The sequence below is a fragment of the Gekko japonicus genome, unplaced genomic scaffold (genome assembly GCF_001447785.1).
Source record: "Gekko japonicus isolate JY-2015 unplaced genomic scaffold, Gekko_japonicus_V1.1 scaffold450, whole genome shotgun sequence".
NCBI classification, from domain to species: Eukaryota; Metazoa; Chordata; class Lepidosauria; order Squamata; family Gekkonidae; genus Gekko; species Gekko japonicus.
Genome location: NW_015165843.1, coordinates 875,941 through 900,164, shown reverse-complemented (window position 1 = coordinate 900,164; position 24,224 = coordinate 875,941). Strand labels below are relative to the sequence as shown.

At 52.3% G+C, this 24,224-nt stretch overlaps 1 protein-coding gene across 1 annotated transcript in view; it reads right to left on the bottom strand.

Annotated features, from left to right (window-relative positions):
• Nucleotides 1–410: 410 nt before the first annotated feature.
• H6PD (hexose-6-phosphate dehydrogenase (glucose 1-dehydrogenase)) overlaps nucleotides 411–24,224 on the bottom strand; it is a 29,480-nt gene continuing 5,666 nt past the window's right edge. The window contains exons 2-6 of the mRNA XM_015411040.1: nucleotides 22,807–22,932; nucleotides 19,539–20,185; nucleotides 8,762–8,879; nucleotides 2,588–2,857; nucleotides 411–2,082 (exon numbers count right to left, since the gene is read on the bottom strand). Coding sequence (XP_015266526.1) covers nucleotides 722–2,082; nucleotides 2,588–2,857; nucleotides 8,762–8,879; nucleotides 19,539–20,168 — 2,379 coding nt within the window. The 5' untranslated portion in view covers nucleotides 20,169–20,185; nucleotides 22,807–22,932 and the 3' untranslated portion in view covers nucleotides 411–721. The remainder of the gene's footprint in view (nucleotides 2,083–2,587; nucleotides 2,858–8,761; nucleotides 8,880–19,538; nucleotides 20,186–22,806; nucleotides 22,933–24,224) is intronic.

The window sequence follows — 24,224 nt, the reverse complement described above, 5'->3', positions numbered from 1 at the left end:
ACTTATGAGGAAGGATAGATCTAGGGGCGGTCGCCACATAGAACCTCCATATGCAGAGCAATGCTCCCTCTAAGCTGTGGAGAGTCTTGTAAGCAAATATTCTCCTTTGTGAGCGACTGGCATTAAAGCTGTGAGTGAGCCATTTGGCTGCTGCATAAATCAGTCTGCTCTGGAGCCGTCCTTCCCCAGCTAAGACAAAAATGTGTGAGCCGGAGGCTAAAAAACTGTGAGCTAGCTCACGCGAACTCGGCTTAGAGGGGACACTGATGCAGAGGTAGTAGAATTCAGAATTATAAATGCTGGGGGGGAATCAGACAATCATAGAATCATAGAGCTGGAAGGGACCCCCCAGGGTCATCTAGCCCAACCCCCTGCACAATGCAGGAAATTCACAAATACCTCCCCCCACATCCCCAGTGACCCCCGTTCCACGCCCAGAAGATGACAAACGACAGGGAAAGGTGTTAACCCCTTCTGGATTTCCCAGATTAGTGGGTGGGGGTGTTGGGGGGAGAGATCAGGCTGGGTTCCAGAGGAAGCAGAATACTTGAAAAGATTGAGATCGGTTAAGGAAATCCCAGTGCTTCTGCCATTAATAGGCAGCGGATTTCTTCCTCTCCCCCACAACAGACTCCCTCTCTAGGATTTCAGAGAAGCAACGGTTCTAACCACAAGGGTTATCCCGAACGACGGGCGTGAAAGAGGAGGAGATCGCTACGGATCATCCAAACAAAGCTTCGTAGTCCACGTACCAGGCTATGTGGCCCGAACTGGGGTTGACCCCAGAAATGGGCCACTTCTTCGGCTCCTGCCCCACCCGGCTGACCAGGGTCACGATGTCGTGTTTACTCTTCCCCATCACCAGCACGGACACCCGCTTGGCTCTGTTGATGAGCGGCAAGCTGAGGGTCATACGCTGGTGCGGTTTGGCGGGGCTCTCCGTGAGCACCACGCCCGGGCTCCCTTCCAGGCCCACGAGGGACTGGGGGAAGAGCGAGGCCGTGTGCCCGTCGATGCCCACCCCGAGGAGGACCAGGTCGAAGCTGCTGTTGGTCACCAAGGCCGCAATCTCGCCGGCGTACAGCTCCGGCCCCTTGTCGCCCTCCACGCAGAGCCGCCGGTTGAGGTGGACCGGCATGGGGTGGATGTTGAAGTAGGGGACCCGGACGTGCTGCAGAAGGTGGTCGTGCAGGTTCCGGAAATTGGACTCCGGGTCGGTCAGGGGGACGCAGCGTTCGTCCACCAGCCACAAGTGGGTGTGCTTCCAGGGGAAGCCGTAGTGATGGGCGGCCAGGCGCTTGAACAGAGCCAGCGGGCTCGACCCGCCGGAGAGCGCCAAGTGGAACTGGCCCGCTCTCTCCACGGCGCTGGTGGCGGCGGCTTCCATGTCAGACGCCAGGCGGTCGATCAGTTCTTCCGGCCAAGCGGTCACCAGTTGGTTTTGCCGGAACCGGGAATGCAGGGTCTTGTACTGGTCCGGCATTTGCTCGTCGCTGGCCCCCATCATCTTTAGCGCCTCCTTCACCACAAAGGACACTTCTCCGCCCACCATCTCAAAATCCAGGAGGTGCTGGTTTTGTGGGCCTCCCGGGTACGGACGAGGCAGTTCCCCGGCTAAGCTGTCCAGCAAGGGGCTCCAGAACTCCCAGGATGCCAGCAGGTTCTCGGTGGTGATGAAGGACTCCTTCTTGCCATGGAAGATCCTAGAGATGAGGACCGCATAAGGGTCTCTCTCCTTGACGGGGAGGTACGTGTAGTAATCGGAGAGAGGCTGTCCGAAGAGACGCAGCCGCGGGCGATCCGAGACGGCCTTCCAGCTGCCTTCCGGCATGACGGGCTTGAAGAGGTTACGGCTCACGAGGACGGCGGGGGAATTCAGCTCCCCGTGCCCGATGTAGAAAACGATCTGCTTGCGTCTGCACGGGCTGCTCGCGCTGCCCCGTGCCGTTTCGTTCTGGGTGCAGAAGGCCCGTTTCCTGAACAGGACGCGGACGTAGCCGATTCGCTCATCCAGGACTTTTCCCGAGGTGAGGAGGAAGGGGACTCCGTCCCAGCGCAGGCTCTCCAGGTGAATCAGCACCCCTGGGAACCGTAAGAAGTGGGCGAGGGAAACGTGAATTAATTGATTAATTAGTGGGTGTTCCCAACCCCTAAACTGGTATATCCCAGCATGGGATAACCCAGTCTCATCTGATCTTGGGAAGTAAGCTTGGAGGAGAGACACGGAGGAAGAACTAATTAATTATCATGTGGCAAGATCAGCATTGTCCGCTCAGACTGGCAGCCGCTCCCCTAAGTCTCAGGCTGAGGCCTTTCCCATCACCTCCTGCTCGGTCCTTTCAACTGGAGATGGCAGGGATCGAACCAGGGGCCTCTTGTGTGCAAAGCAGAGGCTCTTCCACTGGGCGGGGCCTCGCTTTAAAAACTGACCCCTACAGGGCCGTCCTATGTCAGCTGCGACCTGACAACCCTTTCCACCACCAGCTACCCCAGGGTGGAGTCAGATTTGGGGCCACAGGGCCTCACGTACTTCCAGCCTCAACCTAAACCCCCCCCCACCCCAACCCGCTTCCAGCCTCAGCCTTACCAGCAAAAGTGGGCGTTCGGCTGAAATAGTTCGGCCCTTTCTGGAGCTCCTCCCTCACGTGGCTGCCGTATGTCTCGTACTGGCCAATCACGGCGCTCCTTTTATCCAGGCCTCGCAGCGACTGGAAAGTCCGCAGCTTGCTGTGGAGAACGTCTTCGGAGCTGCTGACGTTTGCCGGGAGCTCCATGGTGAGAAACATCAGGGCTTCCGTGAGGTGGTTTTGGTGGACGTCACGGATGACCCCGTATTCTTCGTAGAAGCTGGTTCGATCTGGGGGAAGGAGGGAAAGAACGGGCTCATGAACACAGGAACACCCATCAGGAGGTGGTGGCAGCTACAAGCATGGACGGCTTCAAGGTGGAATTGGAGAAACATCTGGAGCAGAGGTCCATCAGTGGCTGTTAGCCACGAGGTATAGATAGGAACTCTCCGTCTGGGGCAAGTGATGCTCTGTATTCTTGGTGCTTGGGGGGGGACGCAACAGTGTGAGGGATCCTAGTGTCCTGGCCCCACTGGTGGACCTCCTGATGGCCCCTGGTATTTTTGGCCACTGTATAACACAGAGTGTTGGACTGGATGGGCCATTGGCCTGATCCAACATTGGCTTCTCTTATGTTCTTATAGGTGAAACTCTCAGACTGGGGCAAGGGATGCTCTGTCTTCTTGGTGCTTGGGAGGGGGCAAGAGTGGGAGGGCTTCTAGTGTCCTAGCCCCACTGGTGGACCTCCTGATGGCACCTGGTATTTTTGGCCACTGCGTGACTGAGTGTCAGACTGGATGGGCCATTGGCCTGATCCAACATTGGCTTCTCTTATGTTCTAAGGTAGGAAGCTGCCTAATACTGAATCAGACCCTTGGTCTATAAAGGTCAGTCTTGTCTACTCAGACTGGCAGCTGCTCTGCAGGGTCTCAGCTAGAGGTCTTTCACATCACCTACTGCCAGGTCCTTTCTCCAACTGGAGATGCCGAGGATTGAACCTGGGACCTTCTGCATGCCAAACAGAGGCTCAACCACTGACCCATGGCCCCTCCCCTGAACGGAACTCTCACACGTAGCTACCTTATTTGGAATCAGAGCCTCGGCCCATCAAGGTCTGTCTTGTCTACACAGACAGATAGGGCCTCTCCAGGGTCTCAGGCGGAGGTCTTTCCCATCACCCACTGCCAGGTCCTTTTTCCAACTGGAGATGCCGGGGATTGAACCTGCGACCTTGTGCATGCCATGCAGAGGCTCTCCCACTGAGCCACAGCCCTTCCCCAAAAGGCACAAGCAGTCAAATGAGCAACTGGAGGGGAGGGGGGTCCCTGACAAACCAGCTGAATAAAACAAGCTACTCTGTGGAACCAGTTCATTTCAGTCGTTAAGCAGGGAGATGTGGACTCTGCAAATCGGACCACACTGGACTGCGGAATGTTTTATGAAACCTGCGTCCTTTGGAATCTAAACTTTCATTTAAGTTACAAAGCAAAACTCTAGCCCTCGTGGCTGGGAAGATATTAAAAGGATGCCAGCAATGTCGGCTGATGTTCCAAAAGCCAGTGAAACAGAGGTTCAGCAAACAAGCCGGTATGTACAGCAAGATGTCACAGTCCCGCTGTACACTGCATGGGTCAGGCCGCACCTGGAGTCTTGTGTGCAGTTCTGGAGGCCTCAGTTCCAAAAGGATGCGGACAGAATGGAGCGGGGGCAGAGGAGGGAGCAGAGGTCCATCAGTGGCTATTAGCCACAAGGTATAGATAGGGACTCTGGGGCAAGTGATGCTCTGTCATCTTGGTGCTTGGGGGGGTCAACAGTGGGATGGCTTCTAATGTCCTGGCCCCACTGGTGGACCTCCTGATGGCACCTGGTATTTCTGGCCACTGTGTGACACAGAGTGTTGGACTGGATGGGCCTTTGGCCTGATCCAACATTGGCATCTCTTATGTTCTTATGTTCTTATGAGGGCGACGAGGATGATCGGGGGCCGTGTGAGGAAAGGCTGAGGGACTTGGGAATGTTCAGTCTGGAGAAGAGGAGGCTGAGGGGGGACAGGATGGCTCTCTTTAAGCGTTTGAAGGGCTGTCCCTTAGAGGAGGGCGGGGAGCTGTTCTCTTGGCAGCAGAGGAGAGGACTTGCAAGCATGGGTTTGAATTAAGGGCGGGAAGGTGCCGGCTGGATATGAGGAAAAACTGTTTTACAGTCAGAGCTGTGCAGCAGTGGAATCAGCTGCCTGGGGAGGTGGTGAGCTCCCCCTCCCTGGCCGTCTCCGAGCAGCGGCTGGACCAACCCCTGTCAGGGATGCTCTCTAGGCCAGTGATGGCGAACCTTTTAGAGACCGAGTGCCCAAACTGCGACCCAAAACCCACTTATTTATCGCAAAGTGCCAACACGGCCATTTAACCTGAATACTGAAGTTTTACTTTAGAAAAAACAACTCCTACATTAACTTAAGATGATCCAAACAAAGTCAGGAAAGCAATCCCAAATGCTTTCATTTCCTTAAAATTATTTGGCAGAGAATTCGACACTTTAATGGAGGTCTGGGCCTGGCTGGGGCGATGGCACGCGTGCCCACAGAGAGGGCTCTGAGTGCCACCTCTGGCACCCGTGCCATAGGGTCGCCACCACTGCTCTAGGCTGATCTTGCATTGAGCAGCAGGTTGGACTAGATGGCCTCTAAGGTCCCTTCCCACTCTGTGATTCTGTGCAACCACTAGAATGGGATTCAGCCACCGTTCTGCTTTCTGAGATTTCGCTGGGCCTCACCCACCCATTTTGCACGGCCATGAGGACTAGTAACTTGAGTAAGCGTTGATTATTCGGGAAACATCATTCTGCCCCCGTCACATCATTCCGCCACCTTCCCATGCTTACGCACGGACTCACGCAGTGGCCTGCGCCGTCCTGAGCTCCTCGGTGGAAAAGGATATAGAAATGAAACGAAATGAAACAGATACTGGAGAAGGATGGCTTCGAGTGACCTTCCCTGGGAAAACCTCTGGCTGCAATACCCTTGAGAAGGCACTGACCCCCCCCCCCAAGCCTCCCCTCCCTGTTTAATTTCTGACTGGGTGATTAAGGAATTGGGGGGGGGGGGTAGAAAATAGGGAGAGGGGCCAACCTGAAGTTTCTCCGTGATGCTCCTCTGCAAACAAACTCTCCCGGGGACACCAGCAGGCTGATTCTCCCTTTTTAGCTTTGGAACGGGGAACTCCACCTCCTCTGTCCTAACCCACAGCGCATTCATTAGCGTAATCGATGCTGCACTTTCTCTGGCACGGGACTGAGCCCTGCCGACCTGGGCCGGGGCAGGGGAACGGGGGTGGGGTGGGGGGTGTTAGAGAATGAAAAACTGCAGAGGGGGAGAACCCCAGGCAGCCCGGCTCTCCCTTGCCGCCCCCTTTTACCTAAGAAGAAGCCGCGCCGTTTTGCCAAGCCGAACCATCACTCACGGCTTTTAATAAAAGCAATTGCTAATTGGCACCGCGTGCACGGAGGCGCGTTTCTGAGGCTGCAGAAAGCGAGGGCAAACACCCCCCCCAGTCATCCTGACGCGGGCGGCAGGTGCAGCCTCGAGCAGCCGGGCCTGCAGAAGGGATACTGCAGCACTGCAGTGAACCGGAGCACCGCTGTGCCCTTGACGGGGCGGTGATGGTTGGTCCGGTTGTGCCGACAGGCGGGAAAACGGGCTCTCCGGCCGATGCGCAAAGCGCAGGCCTGCAGTCTCACCCCCCCGCCCCCGAAGAACTGCTGTCTCCCTTTCCTCTCCCCCCTCCTCAAATAATGGTAAAACTCAGTCACCCAAAGAAGTTGACCGGCAAAGGACACGGAAGACGGCTCTTCATTCTGCCGCACTGAATTGATTTTTGCGAAATCCCCTGTTGCAAAAGGAGTAACGGCCACGAAGTGTTCCCTCTAAGCTGAGTTAGCGTGAGCTAGCTTTCAGTTTTTTAGCCTCCGGCTCACACATTTTTGCCTCAGCTCAGGAAGGGTGGCTCCAGAGCAAACTGATTTATGCAGCAGCCAAATGTCTCGCTCGCAACTTTAAGGCTGGCAGCTCACAGAGTTGAATTTTTGCTCACAAGACTCCACAGCTTAGAGGGAGCATTGGCAGCATAGATATTTTTTGTTTTTTAACAAGACCATGACAGTTAGATGGAACCTCCATCTTCTAAGGCAGTGTATCTCAGGAGACCAAAAGAAGAGATGGGAGGGCCGGTGCCGTCATGCCCCGCTTCTGGCTTTCCTGGGAGCATCCATCTGTCCACAGCTGGAGAGAAGATGCTGGCCTAGAAGGGCCTTTGCCCTGGTGAAACGGGGCAAATTCTTGGGCTTCTATAAGCTGAGAAAGGGAGTCTTCCCAAAGCTGAAACTTCTCACCCAAGTTTAAGGGCCAGGAGGCAAGACTCGAGTGACCAGCCTTGAGAGTAAAGTCCAACAGATAAATTCACAGTGGTGGCCCTTGATGTTCAGAGCCGTTTGTTTGTTTTCCCTGGGCAGGGCTTGGGCTTTGGTGCAGAAGGTGCCTTGGGAAGAAGAAGGTTCCATCCTGGCTTCTGCCTTGGTTCCATTTCCAAAAGGGAAGCATCCTCCATGGTTGCTTGTTGCCAAATTTTGCACGGGGTGATGCTCATCAATGGTTTGGCTGCAGGTTCTGGTCTTCCCCTCCCCTATATTAAAGGTAAAGGTTCCCTTGCTCGAAAGCCAGTCAAATCTGACTCTAGAGTTGCGGTGCTCATCTCCGTTTCAAAGCCGAAGAGCCAGCGCTGTCTGAAGACGTTTCCGTGGTCATGTGGCCGGCATGACTAAACACCAAGGTGCACGGAACGCTGTTACCTTCCCACTGAAGTGGTACCTATTTATCTACTTGCAATTTCTCGCTTTCAAACTGCTAGGTTGGCAGGATCCCCTATATTACAGACACACACGTATGCGCATTGATAGGGCAAAAAAGTCAACTTGGTGGAATGTTGCTGCATCAAGATTATTTTGTGTGTGGCGGCTTAGAACTGTGCAAGAGCACATCCGTGCAATAACCGAATGCCACCCCAGAATCATTCTTGTGCAACCGTGCATGCAATCGCATCAAGACTGCTTTTTTAAATGTCTTCCTCAGTGAACACTGGTGACACAGTGGGGAAAAGAAAGGGGCAAAAAATAGAAGGAACCAACGTGACTGGTGTCAGACTGTGACCTCGGGAAGGCCCAGGTTCAAATCTGCCCTGACTCATGAAGACCACTTGGTGACTTTGGGCTGGCTGCAGGCCAGCTCCCTCTCGGCCTGCTCTACCTTCCAGGGTCGTTGTGAAGATGGAACAGAGGAAGGGAGGATCACATGGGCCACCCACCAGCTCCCTGAAAGAAGGGCGGGATAAAAACGTGACTGGGAGATGGCACTGTGAGCTGCAGTGAATGGTGCACGCTCTGGGAACCAATTTTAGAACTTCTCCTATTTAAACTGAAACCAGTAAGTCATCGAATGGCAGAGTGAACTTCTGCACCACTCAAAGAATGAACCAGGGAAGTTCTCCTTATCAAAAACACTGAGCAGCTTGGGGCATGAGACTTGTTCAGCTTATGTTCTTCACCTGTAGGAAGAAAACCGTGGCCTACTTTGCAGGGCTGTTGGAAGTCTAAACACTCCAAGACTGCGAGAAAGCTTCCAGATGTTGAAGAAGAAAAAGAAGAGGAGGAGGAGGAGGAGATTGGATTTATACCCTGCCCTTCACTACCCAAAGGAGTCTCAGAGCGGCTTACAATCCCTTTCCCTTCCCCTCCCCACAACAGACAACCTGTGAGGTGGGCGGGGCTGAGAGAGCTCTTTCGAGGACTGCTCCTGAGAGAACAGCTCTGAAAGCACTTATGACTGACCCAAGGTCACACCAGCAGCTGCATGTGGAGGAGTGGGGAATCAAACCTGGTTCTCCCAGACTAGAGTCCGTGCTCCTAACCACTACACCAAACTGGCTCTCAAAAAGTACCAACATACAAAGCTCACAGAGACTCCGATTCCAGTTCCACCATACTCTCTTAAAGAACCGACTCCAACATAACAAACGCCAGCATGAAGTACTCCAATGTGATCCTGGAAGCAAAGTTCCACCCTAAAGATCCCACATTTGTAAGCGATAGATAAGCTGATTCCTTCTTGCCCCCACACACACACACCAGCACGCCACACGAAAATCACCCACTTTTCACATCCACTGTCTCCTTTAAGACAATTTCCACCCTCTCAACGTGATGCCTGTTCCAGATCGGGTCCAAATGATGCCGGTTCTGGTCTCGGAAGGGCAAGATGTGGGCCACAGCCTGAGGAGTAAGAGTAAAAAAGAAGATCAAAATGATTGTCCCGGGGACAGAATTTCTGCCAGGATAATGGCTTGGAAGCAAAAGGCCTTGTTTTGATGCAGAAGGTCCTGGGTTCGATTCCTGGGAACTCCCATTTCAAAGGCTCTTGTGTAGTGGAAGAAAACCCTTGTGAGAGATCATGGAGAGTCATTTCCGGTCCAAGCTGTCAGTACTAGCTAGATCAATGGGCAGGCTTGGAAGAACTGCACGTTTAGACTCCTGAACAAGAGGCTAAGTGGAAAATGAGATTATCTGGAAAATCCTTTGAAAGAAGAAAATCTGCATAAAAGCAGAATCAATTCTGGAAGAACTGGCAACTGGGGCGGGGCGGTTGCAACAGGCGCTGGACCCAAATTTGCGTCTTCTGGTTCAAAGGAGAGGCCTTTTCCATAGAAGACGGCGGCAGCTGGCCTTTCCAGACTTCCCCAGGAAATTTCCCCAGCCCTGACTGGCTACTCAACCCAGCCTTCTGATTGGCTAGGAGTCCTATAGAAGCATTTCATGGCCAAGTCCAATCTCATAAGGCTTCGACAGTCTGCCCCAGACTGTGGGCGATTCTGCACCTAGCATTCGCTTCACGTTTTCTCAACCGGGAGGAAAAGGTGCAGCTCAAAACCACATTCAGGTACCTCGCGGCAACGCCGTACAGACTGCAAAGTCACCCCTGGGCAGCCATAAATCTATGCAGAAGGTACCATAAAACCCGATGAACAAAGAAAGCGAAAGGGGCAAACAGTGTAGAGCAGAGGTGTCAAACTCATTTGTTATGAGGGCCAGATCTGACATAAATGAGACCTTGTTGGGCCGGGCCATGTGTGTCATAAAATGTAATGCCAGGTAGCAGAGATATAAACGTCATAAACGACACAAACACAAAGGTTTTTTTAAAAAACTTAAAATAAAAACATGCTTAAAACATTAGCACTCTTGCCATATATTGTTTGTTTAACAGCGTCTGATAACTGACACCTCTTGCTCTGAATTACTGCACCAAAATGTCTGTGCTGTTGCAATCTTGAGTCTGCTGTTCAGGTGTGTATCTGTCAGCTGCAAACCTATGATGATGCAGCAGCAGCAGAACTGGAAGAAGAAGTAGAAGACAGCCAGTTCCACTGCGGGCCCGATAGAAGCCCTCTGGGGGCCTAATCCGGCCCACGGGCCACATGTTTGATACCCCTGGTGTAGAGGATATCACAGAATCTGACGATCAAAGAAAGTGAAAGCAGCGTGCAATGCAGAGGGGAATTTCTGTTCCATCGTGAGCTTCGTAAAACAACAGAGGGAACAGCCAAAGCAGAATCGCCCCACGTCTCCCTTACACACACAGTCCTCAACAGACCCACCCTTCCCTTCACACTGCTCTGGACTGGAGATTATTTTGAGAGCTAGTCTGGTGTCATTATTGAGCTAAAGGGGCCTAACAAACCAATTCCCTGAATAAATACAGGGGTCAGCCTGTCGGACACGAACCAGGGAGACCTGAATTCAGACCTCTACTTGGGGGATTCACCTTAGACTGGTCGCAGTGACGTGAACAGCTGAGGCTGCCTTCTAATGAATCAGACCGCTGGACCACCAAAGTCAGTCTTGTCTACTCAGACTGGCAGTGGCTCTCCAGGGTCTCAGGCAGAGGTCTTTCCCATCACCTACTGCCTGGTACTTTTAATTGGAGATGTCGGGAATTGAACCTGGGACCTTCTGCATGGCAGGCAGTTGCTCTACCACCGAGCCACGGCCTACTCTCAGACTACTTCACAGGGTAGTTGTAAGGACAAAGGGTGGGAGAAGACCGTGCATGCTGTCCCGAGCTCCTGGGAAGAAGGACAAGAGAAAAACATTGACCTACAGATGTTTCTTTAACAACACACAGAGCGAGATTGTGGTCACAGAACCCCCCCCCCCGAAGCTTGTCAGTGTTTTACCAGGAGTCCAGCCCCTGGTACCAGGTCATTGATTCCCGGCATGAATGCCTAATATTGGGGGGGGGGGGTATTGCTCTCCGCAGCACACAGAAGGGAAAGAACCGAACAGGGGCGGGGGCGGGGGGAAGCCTCCTTTCCCTTCTGAAGGCCTGTGAAGTTCTCTGGACGACATGATACCGCCAGGGCATCCCCAGGCCAATCCATATGCAGGAGCAAGAGGAAGAAGAGGAGGAGGAAGAAGAGGAAGAGATTGGATTCATACTCCGCCCTTCACTCGGAGTCTCAGAGAGGCTTACAAACTCCTTTCTCTCCCCCTCCCCACAACAGACACCCTGTGACATAGGTGGGGCTGAGAGAGCTCTTTTGAGGCCTGCCCCTGAGAGAACAGCTCCGAGAGAACTTGTGACTGACCCAAGGTCACACCAGCAGCTGCATGTGGAGGCGTGGGGAATCAAACCCGGTTCTCCCAGATTAGAGGCCGCGCACTTAACCACGACACCAAAATGGCTCTCAGGCTTGTGAACTGGCGGTCTCCAAAGTCAATGCATGGCGAAAGTGCAGGAGACGAGGAAAAAGAGGCCTCGGCGAATAAGCTGCTGGTGGAACGTTTCACCCGAAAACGCCCTCGCTTGCAATCTGCGTGCGGCGCACACTCATGCAGTCCCCTCGGGCTCACCAGAGGCTGAGTCAGGTGCTATGGGGGGAGGAGGGGGGGCGGAGGTAAAATGGAGAAGCGCCGGAGTCAGCAAGGCCATCGGGTTCAGGTTATGGGGAGGGGCTGGAAGCTCCGTTTTGCAGGCAAGAGTCAGATCATGGTCCCCGCAAGAGGCCACTGGGCGTTGGGCACTGTCCAGCACAAAACACCCCGAAGAATTCTGACAGAGAAAGGTCAAGACAAATCAGCTGAGAGCATTTTTAGTCTCTGAAAGGGGACTCCGGGTGGGTGACAGCAGCAATACACATGAGACACAACCAACATACATTGGAAGTAGCCTATGGGAAGGCAGGCAGCCCAGTACAGCCAGTGCTCCCTCTAAGCTGAGTGAGTGTGAGCTAGCTCACAGTTTTTTTAGCCTCTGCCTCACACCTTTTTGCCTTAGCTCAGGCAGGACGGCTCCAAAGCAAACTAATTGATGCAGTAGACAAATCGCTCACTCACAACTTTAATGCCCATAGCTCACAAAGTAGAATTTTTGCTCACAAGACTCCACAGCTTAGAGGGAGTATGGATCCCATCCTGTCTCACAGGCAGTGTTCCCTCTAAGCTGAGTGAGTGTGAGCTAGCTCACAGTCTTTTAGCCTCCGGCTCACACCTTTTTGTCTTAGCTCAGGCTGGACGGCTCCAGAGCAAACTGATTCATGCAGTAGACAAATCGCTCGCTCACAACTTTCATGCCAGTCGCTCACAAAGTAGAACTTTTGCTCACAAGACTCCAGGGCTTAGAGGGAGCATTGAATAGCCCAGTCTCGTCCGATTTCGGAGGTTCAACTTGGATGGGAGACCACCAAGGAAGACTCTGCAGGGGAAGGGAACGGCAAAGCCCCTCTGCTTCTTCTCACTTGCCTCGAACGCCCCTTGCTGGGGTCGCTGTAAGCTGGTTGCACTTGGACCGCAATTGCTGTACCTAAACTAACATACGTCATTCAAACATCGGTGGTGGTGTGGAGAGCGCTCCTGAATAATTCCAACAGGCATGATTGGCGGAATCTGAAAAAAGCAGATGCTTTCTGGGAAGTCGGCACATTCTATAAGAAAGATGTCATCGTCCCGCTGTACACTGCATTGGTCAGGCCGCACCTGCAGTCTTGTGTGCAGTTCTGGAGTACTGTCTTCAAAATGGATGCGGAGAGAACGGAGCGGGGGCAGAGGAGGGCGACGAGGATGATCGGGGGGCCTGGAGACCAAGAAGCCCTGTGAGGAAAGGCTGAGGGACTTGGGAAGCTTCAGTCTGGAGAAGAGGAGGTTGAGGGGGGACATGATGGCTCTCTTTAAGCATTTGAACGGAAGAAGAAGAAGAAGAAGAAGAAGAAGAAGAAGAAGAAGAAGAAGAAGAAGAAGAAGAAGAAGAAGAAGAAGAGGAGGAGGAGGAGGAGGAGGAGGAGGAGGAGGAGGAGGAGATTGGATTTATACCCTGCCCTTCACTATCCAGGGGAGTCTCAGAGCGGCTTACAATCTCCTTCCCCTTCCCCTCCCCACAACAGACACCCTGTGAGGTAGGTGGGGCCGAGAGAGCTCTTTCGAGGACTGCTCCTGAGAGAACAGCTCCGAGAAAATTTGTGACTGACCCAAGGTCACACCAGCCGCTGCATGTGGAGGCGGAGCGGGGAATCAAACCCGGTTCTCCCGGATTTGAGTCCGCGCTCCTAACCAGTGCACCAAACTGGAACCACAGGAAGGCATTCTGGACACAAACCCCCCAAGACCTAGAGCTGACCCTGTCAATACTGTAGCCACTGCTCACACTGGCCCTCCTCTGGGAAGAACTGCACCCTCCCCAAACCTGCATGGGAGGAGTCCTTACTCAGCCACTAAGGAAGGCACACTGCACATGGCCAGAGGCCCTGTTTTCTTCTCCTCACCATCCATGGCCGGGAGCCGGAGCACACAATTAGCAGTCTCCGCTTTGTCTCTAAATGACACCTCCCTCCCACTGTGCGACCTGTCATCCACTTTCCAATGTGGGGGGGGATAACCAGCCCTGAGCTGATGCCAAACGGCATGGCATCTCCGTTCCCTGTTCCGTCTTCCTTTGCAAGACTGGCTGCTCAAGAAACGGGGCTGGGAGGGAAGGGCGGAATGCACCACATTCTTATCAAATTAAAAGCCTCCCCTTGGAAGCCGGGCACTTGGCAGCCTTCTCGCTGCTCACAGGCAGCGGCAGCGGTGTGGAGAGGAACGGCGTGATGACTCAGCGAAACGGGAAGCCTGACCTTGGCTGGACGATCAGGCGGGGACAGGGTTTATTCTCTCTCCGTGCACACACACATACCAAGACGCTCAGCGTCATTCAAAAAAGACAAACCCTACAATTCCCCCCCCCCAGTGATGACCCACTCCTAAAAGAATTTGGTTTGGTGGAGGAAAAGGTCCGTTCTGGGTTTGCCGGTTTATTTTATCTCAGCAGAACACGGAGCCACCCCAAACCCAGGAACGTTGGATCAGGGCAAACGTCCCTCTTAGCCCAGCGCCCAGCTCCCAACAGAGGGCAGCCAAGTGCCTCCAGGCAGCCCACAGGCAGGGCGCGAAAGCTACAGCCCTGCCTAGTCATTTGCGGGCCGCACCAGGCGTTTGGAGGTAAACTACCTGTGAACATGGAGGTTCCCCAAAGAGCTGCCAACAGACAGGGAATGTTCCGTTCTCTACAGCCTACTGAGAATCAGTTTGGTATAGTGGTTAGGAGCACGGACTCGAAATCTGGGAGAACCGGGTTTGATCCCCCACTCCTTCACATGCAGCTGCTGGTGCGACCTTGGGTCAGTCACAAGTTCTCTCAGAGGTGTTCTCTCAAAGAGCAGTCCTCAAAAGAACTCTCTCAGCCCCACCTGCCTCACAGGGTGTCTGTTGTGGGGAGGGGAAAGGAAAGGAAAAGGAGTTTGTAAGCCACTCTGAGACTCCTTTGGGCAGTAAAGGGCGGGGTATAAATCCTCCCATCTCTCTCTCTCCCTTCCCCCCCCCCCCCCCCCCGTCCTCAGGAAATTACCCGTGCTGCCCAATTATTTCGGGAGGCTGTGGCTCTGTGGCAGAGCATCTGCTTGGCATGCAGACAGTCCCAGGTTCAATCCCCGGCCTCTCCAGTCTGAAGGATGAGGTGGCAGGTGACGTGAAGGACCTCCGCCTGAGACCCTGGAGAGCCGCTGCCGGGCTGAGTGGAACAGACTGACTTTGATGGACCGACGGTCTGATTCGGTACAAGGCAGATCCATGTATTCTTGCTGGGGAGCATTCAATCTAGGCAACCCCCTGCCTTCAGGGAAGGACAACATGAGGACCAGCTGTTAAGAGGCCAACTAGCAGCCGGAGGACTAACATCTCGCACATTCTCCCCCCCATCCAGGGGTCTTTTGGGGCTGGAGCGCGCCCACGTGGCAAGCCCCGCCCCCGGGTCCCCCGAGCCCCACAGAATCCGTGGGGGTGGCAGGGGTCTTTTCTTTCTTTTCTTTCCCTTCCCTTCTCTTCCTTCCTCTCTTTTCCTCCTTTCCTTCTCTCCTTTCCCTCTTTCCTTCTCTCTTTCCCGGATTCTTCTCTTCTTTTTTCCTCCTTTCCCTGTTTCCCTCCTTCTTCCCTGCTCTCTTTCTTTCCCTCCTTCTTTCCTTCTGTTTCTTTCCCTCTTTCCTTCTCTCTACTCTCTCTCTTTCCTTCCGTCTTTCCTCCTGTGGCCCAACTGTAGTAAGAAGGGGTTTAAAGTTTAAACCCCTTCTCTCTTCGCTCACCCCCCCAGCTGGGGAAGGGAAGGGGAGGGGAGGCTTTTGAAGATGCCTCCCCCCCCCGTTTGCTTCCCCTTCTGCCATCACTTCCGGTGATGGCAGGGGGCGTGGCATATGCTAATAGCTCAGTCGCTCATTAGCATATCATATGCTAATGAGCTCCTGCAGCTCTTTTTCTACGAAAAGACCCCTGCCCCCACCCAATGAATAAGAAGAGAGAGAAGAGATTGGATTTATACCCTTCACTACCCGAAGGAGTCTCAGAGTGGCTTACGATCTCCTTTCCCTCCCCCTCCCCACAACAGACACCCTGCGATGAGGTGGGTGGGGCTGAGAGAGCTCTCTCGAGGACTGCCCTTGAGAGAACAGCTCTGAGAAAACTTGTGACTGACCCAAGGCCACACCAGCAGCTGCATGTGGAGGAGTGGGGAATCGGACCCGGTTCTCCCAGACTAGAGTCCGCGCTCCTAGCCTCTACACCAAAACGACAGTCCCAGCCCCTCAGCGGTCAGCCAGGCCCAAACAGAGTCTGCAGCATCCCATAATGCTTTTCACACAGACAAGCGGAACTGTGCATTTCAACGACGGGCTTTAGTTAAAAATTGTGACTGATTTAAAATCGTACGCCAGCTGGGGATCCCATTGGCCTGAAAAGCGGGGCATAAATAGACAGATAATTCTCTTAGCCGGGCTGTGATTCCCTCCCAGTTGTAAGCGGCATAAAGCCGGACCCTCTACGCTGGAAGAAAGCTCATTTGCTTGTGGCGAAATACAGTCTGATAAAGAATTAGATTCCCTTCTTATGAAAGAGCCACCGCATAATCCAATATCAGGACAGGGGTTTTGTAATACTAGCTTGGCTTTATTCATTTCAGGAGCACAAAGGAGCCTGGAGATCAACTCATCCTTATGCATGTACGTTCCACCAAGCTGCAGCCGACTTCTGGCGACCCCAGCAAGTAACGCTCCCTCTAAGCTGTGGAGAGTCTTGTGAGCAAAAATCCTACTTTGTGAGCTGCTGGCATTAAAGTTCTGAGCGAGCGATTCGGCTGCTGCATGAATCAGTTTGCTCTGGAGCCCTCCTTCCTGAGCTAAGGCAAAAATGTGTGCGCCGGAGGCTAAGAAACTGGGAGCTGGCTCACACTCACTCAGCTTAGAGGGAACACTGCGGCAGGAAGTGGTTTCCAAGGCAAGGGAGAAGCAGAGGCGGTTGGCCATCGCCTTCCTCTGCAGAGTCTCCTGTGGCAGTCTCCCAGCCAAGTACCGATCCTGCTTAGCTTCCAAGACCTGACTGGATCGCAGCCCATCCTTACGGACCTATATATGTTAGGAACCAAGGAAACCTGAACCCAGAACCTAGGCCCAGTAGTTCTACAGCCTAGGCCAATCGTGCCTATCTCTGATCCTATAAGCTCTGACTACACGGTCCTTGTCTTATTTATTTAATTTCTACGTGGCCTCTCCAGAGGAAATCTGCCCGAGGCGGCTTACTAAACAAAGACAAAAAAAAAAAGCAAACTAAAATCCAGCTTTTAATGTTTTAGGCTTAATATTGTGTCTTATCGTTGGACCCTTCTGTCCCGCCTGACCTCCATACCAATGCTCGCTCTAAGCTGTGGAGTCCTGTGAGTAAACATTCTACTTTGTGAGCTCCTGGCATTAAAGCTGTGAGCGAGCCATTTGGCTCCTGCACAAATCAGTTTGCTCTGGAGCCATCACAAAGATGTGTGAGCCGGAGGCTAAAAAACTGTGAGCTAGCTCACACTAACTCAGCTTAGAGGGAACACTTATCCACACCCAGCTCTGGCTACGTAATCCTCGTCTGATTTATGCAAGTAAATTTCTATGCTGCCTCTCCAGGGATTCAGCCCGAGGCGGCTTACTAAACAGAAGACCATAGAAACAAAACATTAAAAGTTATTAATTAAAACCCAGCTTTTACTTTTTATCTCTGTACTGTGTTTTTATCGTTGGACTCTCCCGTCCTGCCTGACTCACGTCCACACCCAGCAGCACGCTGAGATATTGCAAAGTCAGTTTTGCAAGTTATGCCGGGCAGTTTCTTCCCAGCCCATAAAACGTGTAGGGTCCTTTCATCCACAGCCAGGAGACGATGGGTACATCCACACCGGTTTCGCCTGGGGGCAGCCTTGCCAAAGAGGTACAGATCTAGCGATGCTGCCTCTAAAAAGCCTAAATTCAGGATTCCTAATTTGCTGCTGAGCACCTGGTTGTCATCAACCCGAAGACGGTCTCAGCCAATCCTTCCTCTAAGCTGCGGAGTCTTGTGAGCAAAAATTCTACCTTGTTGTTCTTCTTCTTCTTTTTTAGAATTTATTTATTTATTTATTCATATCCCACCTTTCCCCCCAAAGGGAGATCCAAAGTGGCTTCCATCGTTCTCCTCTCCTCCATCTTATCCTCACAACAACCCTGTGAGGTAGGTTAGGCTGAGCGCGTGCGACAGGCCCAAGGTCACCCAAGCGAGCTTCCATGGCACGACTGGGATTTGAACCTTGGTTCCCCAGATCCTAGTCTGGGAAAGATGAAACCCTATTCCAAAAAAGATGGTTAAGAGGGTATAAATGGTGGGGAAATAACTTCATGTAAAAGACTCTGAAAATATAAAGGAAGTGTCAAATAGGTGGCTGTATAAAATGACAAATGTCATAAATAATTTTTTAAAAAAGAAAGAAAAAAAATTCTACTTTTTGAGCTACCGGCACTAAAGTTGTGGGCGAGCGATTGGGCTACTGCATAAATTAGTTTGCTCTGGAGCCATCCTTCCTGAGCCAAGACCAACATGCGTGAGCCGGAGCCTAAAAAACTGTGAGCTAGCTCACACTAACTAAGCTTAGAGGGAACACTGGTCTCCGTTATATAGAAAGGGCTCAGGGGTCATTTTGTAGAAAAAGAGGTGCAGGAGCTCATTAGCATAATTTATTAGCATAATTTATTAGCATATTAGCATATGCCACTCCCCCTGACATCACCAAAAGTGTGTCAGAAGGCAACACCCACTGCTCAGGCTCCACTGGACTGTTTTGGATTGCTAGCTATTGGGTGGGGGGGACGTGCAGATCTGTCCTCGCAGAGGAGGGAGAGCTTGTACCTGAATAAAACTTGGTCTTAAAGGTGCCACTGAACTGTTTTGGATTGCTCGCTATGTGGGGGGGGGGGGCGTAGATCTGCCCTCACAGAGGGAGAGCTTGTACCTGAAGGCAGGCCGGGGGCAGGGGGCTCTGCAACTTACCTGGCTGCTTCTTACTCCTTATGGCCCAACTGAGGGCTGCGGGGAGCAGGGGGCGGGGCTTGTTGCATGTGCCCGCCTCCTGGGCTCTTTACTGCCGGAGCTCCGCTCCTGTGTGCTCCTGCAGGAAATGACCCCAGGGCAGGCTGATCATAAAAACACAGGTATGTACTTACATTTCCCTGCGATCCAGAAAATAGGGTAATGTAAGTACGGATCCGTGCTTTTAAAATCAGCCTGCCATATATTCAGTATAAATATGAGCCATTTCTACACAATCCAACTTCAGCGTAACTTAGGTTGACAGTCGATCCAGGCAGGTAGGTTTTGGTCTGAAGCAACAGAACAAAGTTTGAGTCCAGTGGCACCTTTAAGACCAACAAAGTTGAATTGTGGGGATAAGCTTTTGTGTGCGCAAGGACTCAAACTTTTGTTAGGTTGACAAAGCGATAACCAAGGAACTGGGGTGGGGGTGGGGAGTTGCAGCAGAACCCCATTGCAATTTCTGTTTGCCATCTCATCACAGATAGCAGAATATTTCCAGGGCCGCACTCCTACCCTCATCAGAAAGCTAGAAGGCAAAACAAGACTGCACATAGCTCTGCAAAAGCAAGCAAAGTCATGCTGCACGTGTTCAGGAGCATGCACAGTTTGAAGCTGTACAGTCTACCACCTCATTCTGCTGCACGTGTAGATGCAGCCTTACTCGTGGGTAGTGTTCCCGGCCGCTAAGCTGAGCTAGTGTGAGCTAGCTCACAGTTTTTTAGCCTCCGGCTCACACATTTTTGTCTCCGCTCAGGAAGCATGGCTCCGGAGGAAACTCATTTCGCAGCAGCCAAATCGCTCGCTCACAACTTTCATGCCAGGAGCGCACAAAGTAGAATTTTTGCTCAGAAGGCTCCACCAGCTGAGAGAGAGCATTGCTAAAGACTGCTCATACTCGTGGAGTCATCCACACGTTTTTATTTCCCAACGGATTTCCCGGAAGTCACATTCTGGCCGAATTCCTATAAAGACGCTCACCTGCTTGCCGAGGTAGTGGTCCACCCGGTACATCTCCTCTTCCCGGAAGAACGTCCTCAGCTCCTCCGCCAACTGCTGGGCAGACTTGAGATCGCGGCCAAACGGTTTCTCCAGGACCACGCGCAGCCACGCCCCAGGAGGCGGCCGGCAGCTGCCGTTGATGTGGCGGGCAATCTCCGCATAGGCAAAGGGGGGCACGGAGAAGTAGAAGAGCCGGCCGGCTTCCGCCAGGCCTTCCTGACTCAGCATGGTCGAGATTTCTTCACTGAGGGCGGCGTAGCCCTCCGCCGTCTTCAGCTGGTGGTACTGCGTCAGCCTCAAGAACTGGTCCTTCAGTATGGCGCAGCGGTCCGGCACCACGTCTGACGGACACGTCAGTCTCTTCAGCCGCTCAAACATCAGTTTCTGGCCTGGCTCGAGCTCTGCCTGGGCGCCCCCGTAGAACGTGAAGGTGTGTCCGCTGCTCACCTCGTCCAGGTAGAGCTGGAAGAGGCCTTCCCACAAGTACTTCTTGGCCAGGTCTCCCGTGGCGCCGAGGAGGACCACCGAAATGTGGCCCCGATGCTCTCTGGCCGTAGAGGGCAGGACTCCCAGGAGAAACAATGTGCTGAGTGTTGCCGTGAAAAACATGGTGGGCACAGGGCAGGCTGGAGGGGTGGAAATGGAAAACAACACTGATTTGATTTTGAGTTATTTGATTTCTATCCAGCCCTCCCCGCATTGAAAAACGAACATAACATACACAGAGACATACCGCTAGAGCCAGTTTGGTGTTGTGGTTAATAGCGCAGACTCTAATCTGAGAGAACCGGGTTTGATTCACCACTCCTCCACATGCAGCTGCTGGGTGACCTTGGGTCAGTCATAAATTCTCTCAGAGCAGTTCTCTCAAGGACAGTTCTGGAAAAAGCTCTCTCAGCCCCACCTACCTCACAGGCAATGTTCCCTCTAAGCTGTGGAGTTTTGTGAGCAAAAACTCTACTTTGTGAGCTGCTGGCATTAAAGTTGTGAGCGAGAGACGTGGCTACTGCATGAATTAGTTTGCTCTGGAGCCATCCTTCCTGAGCTAAGACGAAAATGTGTGGGCCAAAGGCTAAAAAACTGTGAGCCGGCTCACACTAACTCAGCTTAGAGGGAACACTGCTCACAGGGTGTCTGTTGTGGAGAGGGGGAAGGGAAAGAAGTTTGTAAGCCGTTCCGAGACTCCTTCAGGTAGTGAAAGGCGGGGTAGAAATCCAACCTCTTCTTTCCTTCTGAGTCCAGGAGCACCTTACCAGCTGCCGTCCTTTATACAGTTTATATCTCCGGTACCTGGTGTTACGTTTTATGGCAGACATGGCCCGGCCCGACAAAGTGACATTTATGTCAGATCCAGCCCTCGTCACAAATGAGTTCGACACCATTGGCCTAGAGTTCCTTTTCCCTTTCACAGTCAGGCTCAGGGGGCAAGATTTTTAGGCCCGAGTTGCAGCCCGCAACCCTCTTTGGTAGAAATCAACAATGGCAAGAGTGAGCAGGTACAGCGGTAGAGAAAGCCAGTCGGGGACACATGGATACACCCATTTCCAGACCTTGTTTTGCTTGTTGCTATCATGTGACTTTTCCATTACGCTCATTTTCAGTGACTCGTTTGCTTCTCTTATCCCATTCCCTCCCTTCAGTGGTCAGCCCAGTTGCAGCCTGCTGTTGCCCTGGGGTTATCTGGATGCTGTTTTGCCCTGCACTTAAATTGCCTCGACTCAAACACAGAGAAAATCCAGAGTAGCAGGCAGATGCGGAAAGGACCAACGTCTAGTGAATACGGAGAAAAACCAGGCAGGCTGCACATTCTCCCGTCGGGTCTTGTTAGTGCCAACATACAATTGTCAAGGAAGCGGTACTACAAAAACACCGTTAAGTGCCGTTAGAAGGCATCAGACACAGGCTGAAAGAGTTGGGTATGTTTAGCCTGGGAAAGAGAAGGCTTAGAGGGGACATGATTGCAGTCTTCAAATATTTGAAGGGCTGTCATGTAGAATTCCTGCCAACCTAGCAGTTCGAAAGCAAGAAATTGCAAGTAGATAAATAGGTACCACTTCGGTGGGAAGGTAACAGCGTTCCGTGCGCCTTGGTGTCTAGTCATGCCGGCCACATGACCACGGAAACGTCTTCGGACAGCGCTGGCTCTTCGGCTCTGAAACAGAGATGAGCACCGCAACCCTAAAGTCGGACTCGAGTGGCTTTCGAGCAAGGGAACCTTTACCTTTACCTTTACATGTAGAAGATGGAGCAGATCTATTCTCTCTTGCTCCGGATTGCAAGACTAGATCTAATGGGTGGAAATTACGGGAGTCGTTACCGGCTAAATATCAGAAGAAACTTCCTAACTATAAGAGTGGTTGAGCAGTGGAACACAGACTGCCTCGTGAGGTGGTGGATGCTCCTTCACTGGACATTTTCAAGCAGAGGCTGGACGACCATCTTTCGGGTATGTTGTAGGGCTATCTTTCGGCTATGCTCCTGCAGAGGGCAGGGGGTTGGACTAGATGACCTGCAAGATCCCTTCCCATTCTAACATTCTATGATTCTAAGTTGCAGAAGCAGCATCTTTGCTAGCATGCAGGGAAACGCATTTATTTATTTATGTCATTTATGGTCAGTACAGTCAACAAAATGGGCCGTACAATAACACCTGCATTCAGATATTAGAATATCCCCCCCCATAATGATATTCTTTATTTACAGAAGCCGCATAGCACAATTAGAGGAGGCAGCAGGACCACAAAGCCATTCTTGCTGGTAAGATATTTTCTTTCTACCTGGATCACAGTAAATAATCATAAGTTAATAGAGGCAGTTTGGTGTCGTGGTTAAGTGCGCGGACTCTAATCTGGGAGAACCAGGTTTGATTCCCCACTCCTCCACTTGCACCTGCTGATGCGACCTTGGGTCAGTCGCAAGCTCTGGCACAGCTGTCCTTGAAAAAGAGCAGTTTCTGTCAGACCTCTCTCAGCCCCACCCACCTCACAGGGTGTCTGTTGTGGGGAGGGGAAGGGACTCCCTTGGGTAGTGAAGGGTGGGGTATAAATCCAATCTCTTCTTCTTCTTCTTCTTCTTCTTCTTCTTCTTGGTGGGGGGCAACTTAAGCTAGGCCTCCTCAGCTGTGTCCTCGTCCACCTCCTTCCAAAAAAAATAAAAACAAGAGGGAAAAAGACGCCAGGACGTCTGGGGGCTGCCATGTGACACAAGTCCAGTTTCCACCTCTGTGCATCTTACCACAAAGACTCACCTGAGCAAAAGGGAATGAGACGCAGGGGGGTCAAAAAGCGTGCAGGCTCTTTCCTTTCGCTGCTCTCCCCACCACCTCGCGGCTGACGAAGCCCCGAAAAGCCTGTCGGACCTGCTGGCTTTCCTCCTGTTCAACAGTTAGACAAATAAAAATCATGTGTCACACACACACAAAACCTTTATTGGCATGAGAGCCCAAAACATCATGGAAATACGGGAAAAGACTAAGATGCATCAGTCACTTACACTTGGCTGTTCAAGCCTCATCTTCTGATTGCATCATATAAACATTTTGCAACAGCCTCCATTATTTCGCAATTAGAATTAAGCAGAAGAAAGTGAACCATTGAGTCATCAGAATGCCAGCTCTCACCCTCTAGAAGTGGAGTAATAAAACGAGATCGGATATCCCTATAGAGGGGGCAATGAAGTGTGGTGTGTGTTGTGGATTCTATATCTTTTAGAGAGCCCTAAGGACAAAGTCTGTCTACATATTGTATCTAGTGGTATCGCCCTAAAAGCATCTCTGATGGCAGAACATTAAAGCGTGCAAGCATGTATGCTCTGCGATGATGTGGGGCTGTTTAACTTGACAGAAGATCACGTGTCAGAGATAAGAACCTTTCGACATTTCCCGGTGAGACAGATAACTCCGATCACTCCCTTTCCAGAAGCAGAAATGCATGCAATTCCCTGCTAACTCAGATAGAACTCAAACTGCTCAAGCTTTAAAGTTGCCTTATTACGGCCCCGGTCACACAGGCCAGATATCGCGGGGGGGGGGGGGAGGCGTGGCTGTTTGCCCCGGGGCTAAATAACGCGCGGTTGCGCGATCAGACCTCTTGTGGAGGTTCAGTGGAGGTCCCATGGAGGTCCCGTGGGTAGGGGGAGGTGCCGATCATAGGACAAAACTTGCGGCGCGGCAAAGAAGCGGAGCGGCAAATGGGTTTGGCGGGTTTTGTACACCAATGTATGCGCATGCTCCGTTGGGTGCTTGTGCGCATCCATGGAGACTTGGGGGGGGGGGAAACCCTTTTTGCAAGGGGACATGGGCGGGCGCCGGATGCCACTGGAAACGCGATCAGATGCCCGCCCTTGCCCCGCGGTTACCCCGCATCTTCGGCAGGAAGCCTCGGGTGAGCCACGGGAGCTCTACGCTTCCCAGATGTGGTGCTGTGATCGCGCCCGGAAAATCCGCCTATCTTCCGGCTCTCTAGCGTGGCTAATGTTCTGTGTGACTGCAGCCAGTGTGTGTCTGTTAAGTGCCATCCAGTCATTTCTGACTTATGGCGACCCCATGAATTAACGTCCTCCAAAATGTCCGATCTGTTAACAGCCTGGCCCAGAACTTGCAAACGGAGGGCCACAGAGGCTTCCTTGGTAGAGTCCATCCATCTCATGCTGGGTCTCCCTCTTTCC